General features: G+C 35.2%; 1 protein-coding gene across 1 annotated transcript; it reads left to right on the forward strand.

Moving 5' to 3' along the window:
* The first annotated feature begins 1411 nt into the window (after positions 1-1411).
* Positions 1412-10145, forward strand: LOC309486577 (protein LBH). Its single transcript, XM_082153920.1, has 4 exons — positions 1412-1568; positions 8276-8360; positions 8948-9164; positions 9327-10145. The coding sequence occupies exons 2-4, from the start codon at positions 8277-8279 to the stop codon at positions 9377-9379; spliced, it is 354 nt and encodes a 117-aa protein (XP_082010046.1). The 5' UTR covers positions 1412-1568; position 8276; the 3' UTR covers positions 9380-10145.
* The last annotated feature ends 2020 nt before the right edge of the window (positions 10146-12165 follow it).

Below are 12165 nucleotides of genomic sequence, written 5' to 3' on the forward strand. Positions count from 1 at the left end.
AAAGAATGACTGCCTACTCTATTGCCACTGCGTGATATACAGTAGGCTGTGTTCTCCTGTTGAGGCGATGCCCTGAAATTAAATTTGTGTGCATTCTTGTGGTTGCTTAGATATTGGAATTGCACCAGCATTTGGTCTTTACTACTTTTTTAAATGAAACGCAATAAAGCAAAAGTCAGCCTGTTAGTAGTAGTTAAAGGATAGACTTAGTGTCCTAATATAAGAATAATTTGTAATTTGTTTAACAATATTAGGCTATATTGACACTCCTTCCTTTTTTTCGTCTGCATTGCCATTTAAGCTAGAAATGATTAAAATACATAGATGTTGATAAACATTTTTTTCCCCTAAACACAGCATTTTAATAAAACTGGAACTTAAACTGAAAAACAATATTGTAATATTCAAAAAGGTAATAACCTTGCTATAAGGGGAATTTATTGCTTGACTGATTGATTGATTGATTGATACGGACAGCAGGCTGGGGATTAAGAGGACTGATAGAAAGACACCCTAATAGTAAGTGCATTGCAAATATATATATATATATATATATATATATATATATATATATATATATATATATATATATATATATATATATATATAAATCATTATATTTTTAGTGTAATAATCAGATAGTAATAAGAAGTGTGCAAAATGTGAAAAAAACAATTAAAACGACATATATATGGAGTTTGTATATGTACTGTGGACTGTGGTCGAGCCAGAGAAGCAATAATACATTCAATAATACAGTAACTGACGCTGGTTTGATTTTTAAAACTCATTAAAGTTTAAAAGGCTAGGGAAAAACTGAATAGGAAATAGGCCTATACCACGGTGGAAAAAGTGGACAGGCAGTCACTATTGTGTCCTGTTAAAGGAACCTGAACCAAATATGAACAAAAAAAGTCACTGTTTACATGGAATATGAGCGTAAACAAACACGCAAACAGCAGGCCTATAATTAGACCTCAGTGGGGAAAAATGTCATGCTGTGTAACGATTTCTGTCAGCAGCAGGGGGCATCAGCGATCCATAACCCACAACGTCAGAAATTAGTTATCAACAATGTCAATCTTCCTTCAACCAGACAAGCACTCAAATATATTAAAGAACACTAAAGCTAGTATTAACCAGTAACATGAGGTACAAGAATCTTTCAGAGAAAGTTTATTTTTTATTATTTTTTACCCCGTTTCTTCTAATAATCTGGTACTGTAGTGCAAGTCACTAAACTCACCCAAACACTTGCGTAATAATCATCATCTGGATTCAGAGATCCTGAAAATTACATGAAAAAACAAGCTTTGATGACGATGTGGATGCGTGCTTCTCGTAACCAATCGTACAGCGATTCATGTTGCATGTATGCAGCTCTCAACATGTAAATGAATGACGTTGGTAGGATGAGCACAAGCACTGTGACAGCATTCAACAGTAACTTTCCGCTCGAACTGGACGGACTGATGTGAACGGAAGCTGTGAGAGAGATTTTAACGGGAGGATATCTCAATATAATACAATTTCTTACACTTCAAGAAAGAGGAGGGGACAAAATAAAGGTAGGCTATTTGACATAAAATGGTGGTACATTGCACATTTAAAATAAAGTGTTAAAAAGAAACCTTAGAGAAGGTATTCCGTCTCAGGAAACCACATTGCTAAAAAACTTAAAGGTTCATCAGCATATTTATATAATTTGTGTCTACATCTTTTTAATTGCTTATTCAAATATCTGCTGTATATTGATGAATAGCCTATATTTATATTCAGCCTATATATTCCTTTGACTAAATTAAATCTGGTCCCTTTTTATGATTTTGTAAGCTATTGCAATTTTTCTTAAAACCACATTTGCCTTTCGATAGAGTTGCATATTAGAATTGTTTCATATTGTTTCATATTACTAGTCCATTATAAGGGAGCTCTTTGTGTCCCTAAATGTATTAAAAAAATTTGAAATAATGACTTTAACAATGAAATTATGACTTTTAACTATAAGCCTATGTGTTGTATTTTGCCATGTTCAGAAAACACATTACTAAAATTCATTAACCTTTTTTTCTTAGTTTTTTCTTTCTTTTTTTCTTCTTCTTTGTTTCTAACTTCTTGTTGTAATAGTTATTGCATCATATTTCTTGTTGTAAAAAGTTATTGCATCTAGCTCCTCATAAATCAATAATTTTTACAATGATGTAAAAAAAACACAAAAAAAACCTCTGACATAATGACATCATCTCGATGACATGAACTCAATGACGGGGAGATGATCTTAAATAATCAACCCTGTCACCATGGTTTTGTAGGCTATAGTAAACAACTGATTATTAAAAGTTTCACCAAACTTAAGGTCATGACCTTGAACACTAAGCTAGTTATGGCTAAATTAACTATAAAATGGTCGATTCTGATTGTTTATGTATTTCAAAGCATAGCTATTTGGCAAAAAACAAACAAAAAAAAACAAACAATTATATTAGAAGAAAAAGGCACCCATCTTGTGAAATAACCATAAAATCGAAATCTGTGATTGGTAATTAAATGCTGACATTAGAATGTTGAATGTGTGGTTCACAGTTAATTCTATTAGAGCGCTACAAAAAAAAAAAAAATCCCACAAAATTTTCCTCACCTGTTTGATATGTTAGATATATTACAATGTTTCTTGATCAATCAATTCACTGTATACCTTTTCAAATCCAGGAAGCTTTTATTTTCCTTCATGTTTATAATCTATCAAAATATTAATCATAAAATAGTTGCTCTCAGTGAACTCACAAAAGGCCTAGACATGATTTGGCATGTATGGTGACGTCTGTGCTTGCAATCCAAAAATCATCTGCCAGCCAGAGGCCTTTGAAACTTTATTAATATGATATCAATGCAATTTATTGTAAATTCCACCCTTGCTTATGGGCATTAATACTAGCACGCATGCATTCATGTGTACACACAAAGAAACCCATAGACCTCACACATCAATGTTAAAATTAGACCATATTATTGTCTGCTTTAAAAGCCTTGAGTTGAGCTGCCTCAATATTCGCCTTAAGCAAAGCCACAATTAAGGGACAGTTCTAAGTAGAGTATCTGTCAGTGTTATTCTAATTACACCACAATAAAACACTGCATTCAACAGCCTCGCAATTCTTTGAAAAATAAACAATAATCAAACAATTAGACCCAGCATGCTCCTAATATTGGTTCCCTGGTAACATATTTTCTAACATTCCACAGAAATCTGTTTATTTTTCTCATCTAGAAGCTTAGGAAAATACAGGTATAGCAACTAATAAAGCCCATTACCACACTCATTGTGATAGTTCACCCAGAACTTCCCCATAACCCACAACAGGTTCCCCTTTTTTCTCTTTAGGCTGTTGGTACTGAATATTACTTAGCTTTGCATTGACACTGAAACGGACCATATTGAAGTACTGACAGCATCTAAATGATTTATGTATCAGTAACTTTACAGACTTACAAATGAATACAATTCCTTTTTTTTATCTTATACTGAATTCATGGAATTAATTGGTTGATTCTGTTGCATTTATGATAAATTAAATTATTTCAATCACGTTTTACTCATTTATAAATGTTTTTGACTTCTGATGCAAACTCATCTCAAAGAATGACAATGTTAAACAAAAAAAACAACAACATAAAATCAATAAAATTTCTGTAATTGTTTAACCATTACTTTGTGTAATATTTATTTTGTTTGTTGTAGGACACGAAAGGCATTTTATCAACATGCTGTGAATCAAACAAAGACTATAAAATGCACTGAAAACGCAACATAAAATAATCATGAAAATAATACATATTCTATGCTCTAATTTAAATCTTCAGAATCCATGTGAGGAACAGACCCAAATTCAAGCCTTTATTCAAGGATCTTTATCTCCATCTTCAGTTGCAGCTGTAAATGTGTCAAACACTGCACTTGTTACAAATTATAAATAATTAACAAATTATATAATTATATATTTATATACTATTATAGTATTTATGAAGTATTTATTAATATTTTGAATTAGCTTTTATTTTAATATTTTCAGTTTTCATTTGAATTAATTTTTGTTATGTGCTTTTGTCATTTGTATTACTTTATATATATATATATATATATATATATATATTTCTATTTAGCTTGAATTGATTTTTATTTCAGTTTTAGTAATTTAGTACTTCACCTTTAACTTATTTTAAATTAGTTGCCAAAGCAACATTTCTACTGAATGTTGACACTGTGGGAACGCTTCCATGTAACTGGTCTCTGAAGCATGACTGAAATCACGCCAATTTCTATTGGCTGACGGTAGTCGTATGACGTAAGATGGTGTGCCATATGATTATAAAAGAGCACCTGCATTAGACATCATCAGCCACTTTGTCTTCAGAAAGTGCTACAGTATATGTGAAATCATTTGTCTTAATTATTGGCCCTGTCCCGAATGGAACCTCAAGCCCTCGTGATCTTCCTGCACCAGAGGTCAGATACCACTTTCAGACCATATGGCAGTGTGGCAACTTCTGCCAAATGTGTCTCCTTGGGTTCTGCGAACCATGGAGGAGTTTACAGGATCCAGCGGGGTGCAGAGCAGGCTCTGTTGTTGGAGCATGAAGTACAGTCTCTTTTGTTGAAAGAGGCTATAGAAAAGAAATAGAAATAGAAATAGAAGAGAATATATTCCTCTTCCTGAGAGAAAGTCGGGCTTCTACAGCCGGTACTTCTTAGTTCGAAAGAAGGATCTGCGTCATCTAAACCGTACTCTACAGACTTACAGGTTCAAAATGTTAACACTCAAGCTCATCGTATCTCAAATCAGATCCAAGGACTTGTCACAATAGATCTAAGTAATACATTTAGATCATATCCATCTAAATGCCCATCTAAATTTCACATATCCATCCTCAGGTTTGGTTTTGGGGGGTGAAACTTACCAATATCAGGTTCTACCTTTCGGCCCAGCCTTGCACGTTTGTCCCCTGCACATACAGAGCCTTTTTTCATGGCCATAGGCAAGATCAGGGCCAAGCCGTCAATGTCAGACAGTTCCAGAGTCTCTTGGGACTCAGCTGCGTCAAACATCATACCTTTGGGCCTTTTGAACATGAGACCATTGCAGCGGTGGCTCAAGACCAAGGGATTTTCCCCAGGGGGCAACTCTTTTTGCATCATCAGGGTTACACACAGATACTTACGTACCCTAGTGATGTGGAAGAAACCTTGGTTCTTGGCCCAAGGTCCTGTGTTGAGGGCATTGTGTCATCGCAAAATACTAACAACAGATGCTTCCCTCACAAGCTGGGATGCGATCCTAGATGGCCGCTCTGCTCAGGGTCTGTGGAGAGGTCACCATCTTTCATGGCACATAAACTGCCTGGAGATGAGGGCTGTATTTCTGGTTCTGAAATACTTCTCCCAGACCTCAGAGGCTACCATGTTCTTGTCCGATCAGACAACACATCAGTAGTCCCATACATAAATCACTAGGGTGGTATGCGTTCATGCCCTATTTCCAGACTGGCGTGCCAGATCCTGCTCTGGACCCAGACCACATACCTGGGTACCTGAATCAGGGAGCAGAAATCCTGTCGAGGCAGGTGGAGTCGATCTGGTAGAGGTTCGGCAGAGTAGAGGTAGACCTGTTTGCTTCAGAGAATTTGACACACTGTCCGCTCTGGTTCGCCCACACACCTCCAGCACCCTTGAGGCTGGATGCCTTGGTAAAGACATGGGCGAGGCTATGTTTGTACGATTTACTCTTCCTCAGTGACACGTTCTGTGGATCTTCATGCTTTTTCAATCTGCAGAACAGGAGACCAGGAGAGGCTTAATCTTGTATGCCCTGTTTGGGTCTCAGCAGCTGTCCAGAGCACGCAACAGGGGCTATGCGGATTACAAGCAATGTGTTGTACAACGGATTGTGCGGGCTATCTTTCAGGCCTATAGGGTGCGTGGAATACCTTCACCCCTAGGCATCAGAGCCCACACTACTAGGGATGTGGCCTCTTCAAAGGCATTACTGTACTATTCAGACGCAGCATACTATTCCCTTGAAAGGAAACATCTTGGGTTAGACTGTAACCCATGTTCCCTGTTCCCTACCTCATGCCTGAATGTCTTCCTTCGGCCAATCAAAAGCTGATGATGTCAAATGCAAGTGTACTTTTATAGTCTAATGGCGCTCCATCTTACGTCATATGACTACCACCGGCCAATAGAATTGGCGCTGTTTCACACATGCTTCAGAGACCAGTCACATGGAAGCGTTCCCAAAGCGTCAGCATTTAGATGCAGCATCTCGTTCCATATTAAGGGAACAGAGGTTACAGTCATAACCCAAGATGTTTTTCATCTAATATTTCTAAATTTTATTTCAGCTTTATTTCAATTACCGTAAATTATTTATAATAGTTTTATGTTCAGTTAATGATAACAATATTAGGTACTGCCTTAGCCTGAGCAATTTGTTTTATTTGGTTTTCATTGTCAAAATAACGTGATTAGTTTTTATAGGTCTTTGTGCTATCCAGCCTTTAACTGCTGAATAATTGAACAGGATTTGTGAGTGTGCATGTGAGTGGGTGTACTAGTCTGTTCACAGTTTTGTTATCCTTCAGCATTCGACTATGACTTTTGTCTGTTCAACAAACTGCAAACAGGCATGAGTCCGCCATCAATCTGAATGAAAAGGATGGAGGATAATATTTCTTATTTTTACCACGCTTCGTATTTGCATACACACCTGCAGACACCCTGTCACACTGAAGTCAAAGCCTGGAACAAAGAATAGCTGGGGTGTTTGGTTGTGTGCATGCTGTTAAAACCATGTCAGTTTGAAAGGGACAGGAAGGATTTTTTTAGGGATTACAGACTGAACAAACATGCAAATGCTGCAACTGACATGTTGGAGCATGGTTTTCTTTTTTTCTTCTTTTTTCTAGTATCTTTTTTATTAAATGAATAGTTCACACACAATTAAAATTGTGTTATTATTTACTCACCTGCTTCTACCCTGTGTTTTTTGTTTTTGATTTATTTTCTTCTGTGAATCACAAAATCATATGTTTGGCTGAATATCCAAGTGGCTATTTTCCATACAACAAAAGTGGATGGTATACTGCCAAGCTCTAACAAAAATAAATAAATAAATACATTTCTCTATAAAAGCAGTTCCATATGTGCTAAATATTACAAGTAATCTGAAGCCATACAAACACTTATAGTATGAGCCATATGGTTTAATAATGTTTCATTGGTTATTCATTGTATTGCATTAATAATATTCTCTTCACTTGTGTTCAATTCAAAAAGGACATTTTTAATGCCAAACGCCATTGGTTTTTCCATGTCATATGATTAAGATCTCCTTTTGTGTTCAATTGAAGAAGAAAAAAAGACAGGATTGAAATGACATTTCAAAATGATCATTTTGGGGTGAACTAATCCTTCACTGTTGCTCAGCAAAGGTTATGTATTGGTGTGTTAGTGTTATAATCTGAAAGTTTTGTTCTTATTACGATACACAGTTTTAAACAACATACACTACTGTTCAAAAGTCTGGGGAATGCTGAAAGAAAATGCATAATGGCTTCCAGAAAAAAAAATATTAACTGTTTTCAACATTGGTAATACTAAGAAACATTTCTTGAGCAGCAAATCATCATAATTAGAATGATTTCTGAAGGATCATGCGACTCTGAAGACTGGAGTAATGATTCTGAAAATTCTGATTTTCCATCACAGGAATAAATTACATTTTGAAAAATATTCAAATATATTTATTTTTTGATTGCCATAGATGTCACATATTGTCTGTTTTTGGGTTCCCTGAGTTTAGTTTCTCTTGCCTGTTTTGAGTCCATGTGTCCTTGGTTGCTCTGGTTACCTATTAGTTGATTGATCTGTTCCAACTGTGCCTTATTTTACCCCTCATTAACTTGTGTATTTATACTCCCCTGTTTTGTTCAGTTGTTTGTCTGTTTGTCTTCAGTTTTATGTGGTTTTCTCTTCTCCTGTGTTCTTCAAGTGTCTCTGAGTGTTGTTACTTTCTATTAATAAAAGTACTGCTTGAAAATGTACTGTATTCTCTACTCTCCCTGTGTGAACCATGTACTGTCTTTAGATACTTAATCTTCCTTGTTTTCTTCGTCAGCAGGCATTTGTTTGTATTATACAGAAATGACCAAAAAAAGATATAGGATACTATATAGTTTATATAAATATAGGCTAATTTATGATTCATTTTCTTATTAGAATGACAGATATAATGAACAACCCAGAACACAGTAGAGAAGACTTCACTATGAGTGACACCGGAGAGCAAGGCGTTTCCTTTCAGGTTGGTGTCTCATCTAAGTCTTTTCATTGGTCATTTCATCCCAAGTTGATCAGTTCCTTCAATGTCATCTGATCTCTCAATTAAACTTTAAGATTCTGTGAATACTGTGTAAAGATAATTGTCATCATTTTCTCAACTTCATGTCGTTCAAACCCTTATGACCTTCTTGCATTTTTAAAGAACAATCTGCATGCTCTTTTCATATAATGAAAGGGCCATTGAAATATTCAATATCATACAATAGCTTTGTGTGATAAATAGCCTGGAATTTAAGAAATTATTGGCATAAATACTGTCCTGTTCAGATAACACAAAGTTATAGTATGGACACGTTTATGGTGTCATTTTGTTGCTTGACAAGCCCTGGTCCGCTTTCACTTTCATTATATGAAAAAAATCAAGATATTCTTTAAAAACTCCCTTTTGTGTTCCATGGAAAAAAGAAAGTCATAAAGGTATGGAACAAAATGCAAGTGATTAAATGATGACAGCATTTTCCATATAGGTGAGCTGTTTCTTTATGTCGATAAACATAAGTGGCGCATTCAACATCTACTTTATCTCAAAGATAAAACATCTATTTTCAGATTTTTCCAGACACAAAGGAACGCCATCCCAAGCTGTCCAAGCGCTTGCCCTCCATCGTGGTGGAGCCCACAGAGGGAGAGGTGGAGAGCGGAGAGTTACGTTGGCCCCCGGATGACCTGAGAACCGCAGACCCTTCCAGCCATACACACACACCCTCTGAAGAGATCACACCGATGTCCGCTTCACAAACCCAGATTTCACACAGCCAGAGTGCAGGTGTGTAAGACAATAATTAAGGATTTTGTTTTGTTATTAACATTGAGCCACATTACTAGTACAATGTTCTAAAGGGGAACAACAAAATATATGCTTATACTGTATGTGTTTCAGTTTAGAGAAGTTCATTTATAAATGACTGTGTGCATTTCCCCATCTCAGATGAAGTCAAGTGCAGCAGCCTGGAAACATCAGGGGCAGCTGAGCGTAACTGAAATTTATTAAAAACACTGTCGCAAGTCTGTCATTATCACAAGTCTCAGTTCTCACACAAGTTTCACACAAACACAGCTGAAAACCAACACTGGCAGGCAGGTGTGAATAAGATCAGAGCTCACAGTGCTATATCTGAGCACCCTTTATAACACATGCATGGCTTTAAAAAGACTTTTTCAAAGTCTTTTGTACTTTTCAAAATGGCTTTAAATTGCTTTCAGATTTGAAGGCCTAGTTTTGGATCTTTTTCTGATGCGGAAATGATGAAAGTGCTGCATAAAAGCATCTTCAACATTTTTATATATGTGACCCTGGATCACAAAACCAGTCACAAGTCGCACGGGTATATTTGTGGCAATAGCCAAAAATACATTTTATGGGTCAAAACTATCGATTTTTCTTTTATGCCTAAAATCATAAGGATATTAAGTAAAGATCATGTTCCATGAAGATATTTTGTAAATTTCCTACCGTAAATATATAAAACATTTCTTTTCGTGAGTGAATGCAGCACAATCGCGAACATAAATGGACAACTTTAAAGGCGATTTTCTCAATGTTTTGTTTGCATCCCCAGATTCCAGATTTTCAATAGTTCAAATAAAATGTCAAATATTGTCCTATCCTAACAAACCATACACCAATGGAAAGCTTTATTCAGCTTTCGGATGATGTATAAATCTCACCCATGTGACTGGTTCTGTGGTCCAGGGTCACATATGTCTGAGAATATACTGAAATAAGTGTCAATTGGATGCCACAACATTTTATTTTATTTTATGAGCCCCGTTAAGTTGATAAATTTTGATGTAAAAAATAATGTTCTATATGAACTGTTCCTGGATCTTAAGTAAACTGTATAGTCAGCTGGCCAACACTGCATTATCATTTAGCTTTAATGACCAGCTGATTGTATTATTCCACTTAATCAATGGCTATACTTACCAAATAAATGGATGTAAAATATTGATTTGAAATAATTTTATTAGGTGAGATGAAAACTCACAGAGAGATTACAAAATTATGAGAGATAAAATAAACACAGCGATGTACAACTGATCAATTGTTTAATAGTGAATATACAGAAATATTTGACCACAGAAATGTGTAATTTACTCATCAGAATCAATTATATAAGAGATATATATATAATAAGCACAACATACACGACGGTTTGGGATACTTTGCGTATATCCATGTCAAATCTAGAGCAAGATATGATTTGATTTGTTGTTATGCCTTTCACTTTGATGTATCCCAGAAGCCCATATATATATTCAAAACGATTGCAGTGACCAATGTGAATCTCATATTCATGTGAACATAATTCATTACACACTCAATGGCTGAAAACTTGATGTGAGGAGACTCCATCCTCTCTCAACACCATCTGGCTGAGGCTTGTGAGGAATGACTGCTGCTGAACTTCAAACATGTCTGCCTGTCAATCATCCTGTGGACAAGGACATGCTTATGTCTCCAAGCCCTGTCTGACTTTCAGCAGACTTGAAATTATTAGAGGTTTTTGTGCACATACACAATATTTTCAAAGGACAATAGCTGGAGCTAGAGACCAACACTGGACTAAATACAGAGACATCCTACAACTTCTGACAAATTCTGACTTTAATTAGTTGTGTTTGCTAAGACAAGCATGGCTATTACTATTTTCTTTCTTAGAGTTAGGAATTTAAACAGAAACCTGTACTTAAGTATTATACCTTGGTATATAACTCACTCTGAACAGTTTGTACTACAGGCATGAATGACACTTCAATTCATGCTGGGAAATACTGGGAAGGCCAACTCCAATATTGTGACTGGCAGTTAGTAACTAGTTATGCTTTGGCAAATCTGTGTCTTATTTTTATGGTCTCATTTGTATGTTTTTGTACAATCTGCTTACACCCCAGTGATGTTATGTTTAGGGGTGGACCTTCAAGCTTACTTTTTTCCCCCAAAAATTATGTTTTCATTGAAAATCGCCACCTCGTAAATTAGGTTGTGATTGGGTTGGTATTGCACATACAGGCATGAGTCACTGTATGTGTATCACTGTATCACATTTTTTTACCCCCCCAAAAAAATAAAAAAATAAATAGATTAACAGCAATAGTTCAGATATTAATATTGATATTTTAGTGATGTGATTCTAAACCATTCACTTCATGATATACATTGCGCTCCTTATATTTTCTTGATTTTTAAATCCCCATGTGAAACTGCCTTGATGTGTATCTCTGTTTATATATTGAAATCACATTTTGTCTACTGTACTATAATCATAATACCATAACTAAATGCTTATGTTTGCTTTGAAAACCCTCCATCACTATCATATATGATGTGTCTCCATCAAGATTTTTTTTAAATCTTTTTTATTGGCATGCATTGAAAGTTGTGACTTTTTAATAAATATTGGAAATTACACAATTAACCAGAAAATACATATTCTGGAGAGAAAAAACCTGATCAGATTTTTATTATTTTTTATTTTAATATTTTATGTGATCTAAATTTCCTTCATTCTAGATAAAATTTTGTGGTAAAAATAAACTGATATTTTGATATAACACTTGCTCTTAATATGTACTCATATTTTTGTTTGTTTGTTTGGTAAGTTAATAAAGACTAATATTAAATAACTGCTGAGTTTGTGTTCTTCATCTATTAAACTGTTCTCCTATGTTTAGACAACATAATCTGCCTTAATATTTACATAATTTAGCTCAGATTAATATTTTCCTATAAACTACCATTAGATGTAGATTATGTGCAGTGTTTT

This window comes from Leuciscus leuciscus, assembly GCF_965113295.1.
Source record: "Leuciscus leuciscus genome assembly, chromosome: 22".
Classification (NCBI taxonomy): domain Eukaryota; kingdom Metazoa; phylum Chordata; class Actinopteri; order Cypriniformes; family Leuciscidae; genus Leuciscus; species Leuciscus leuciscus.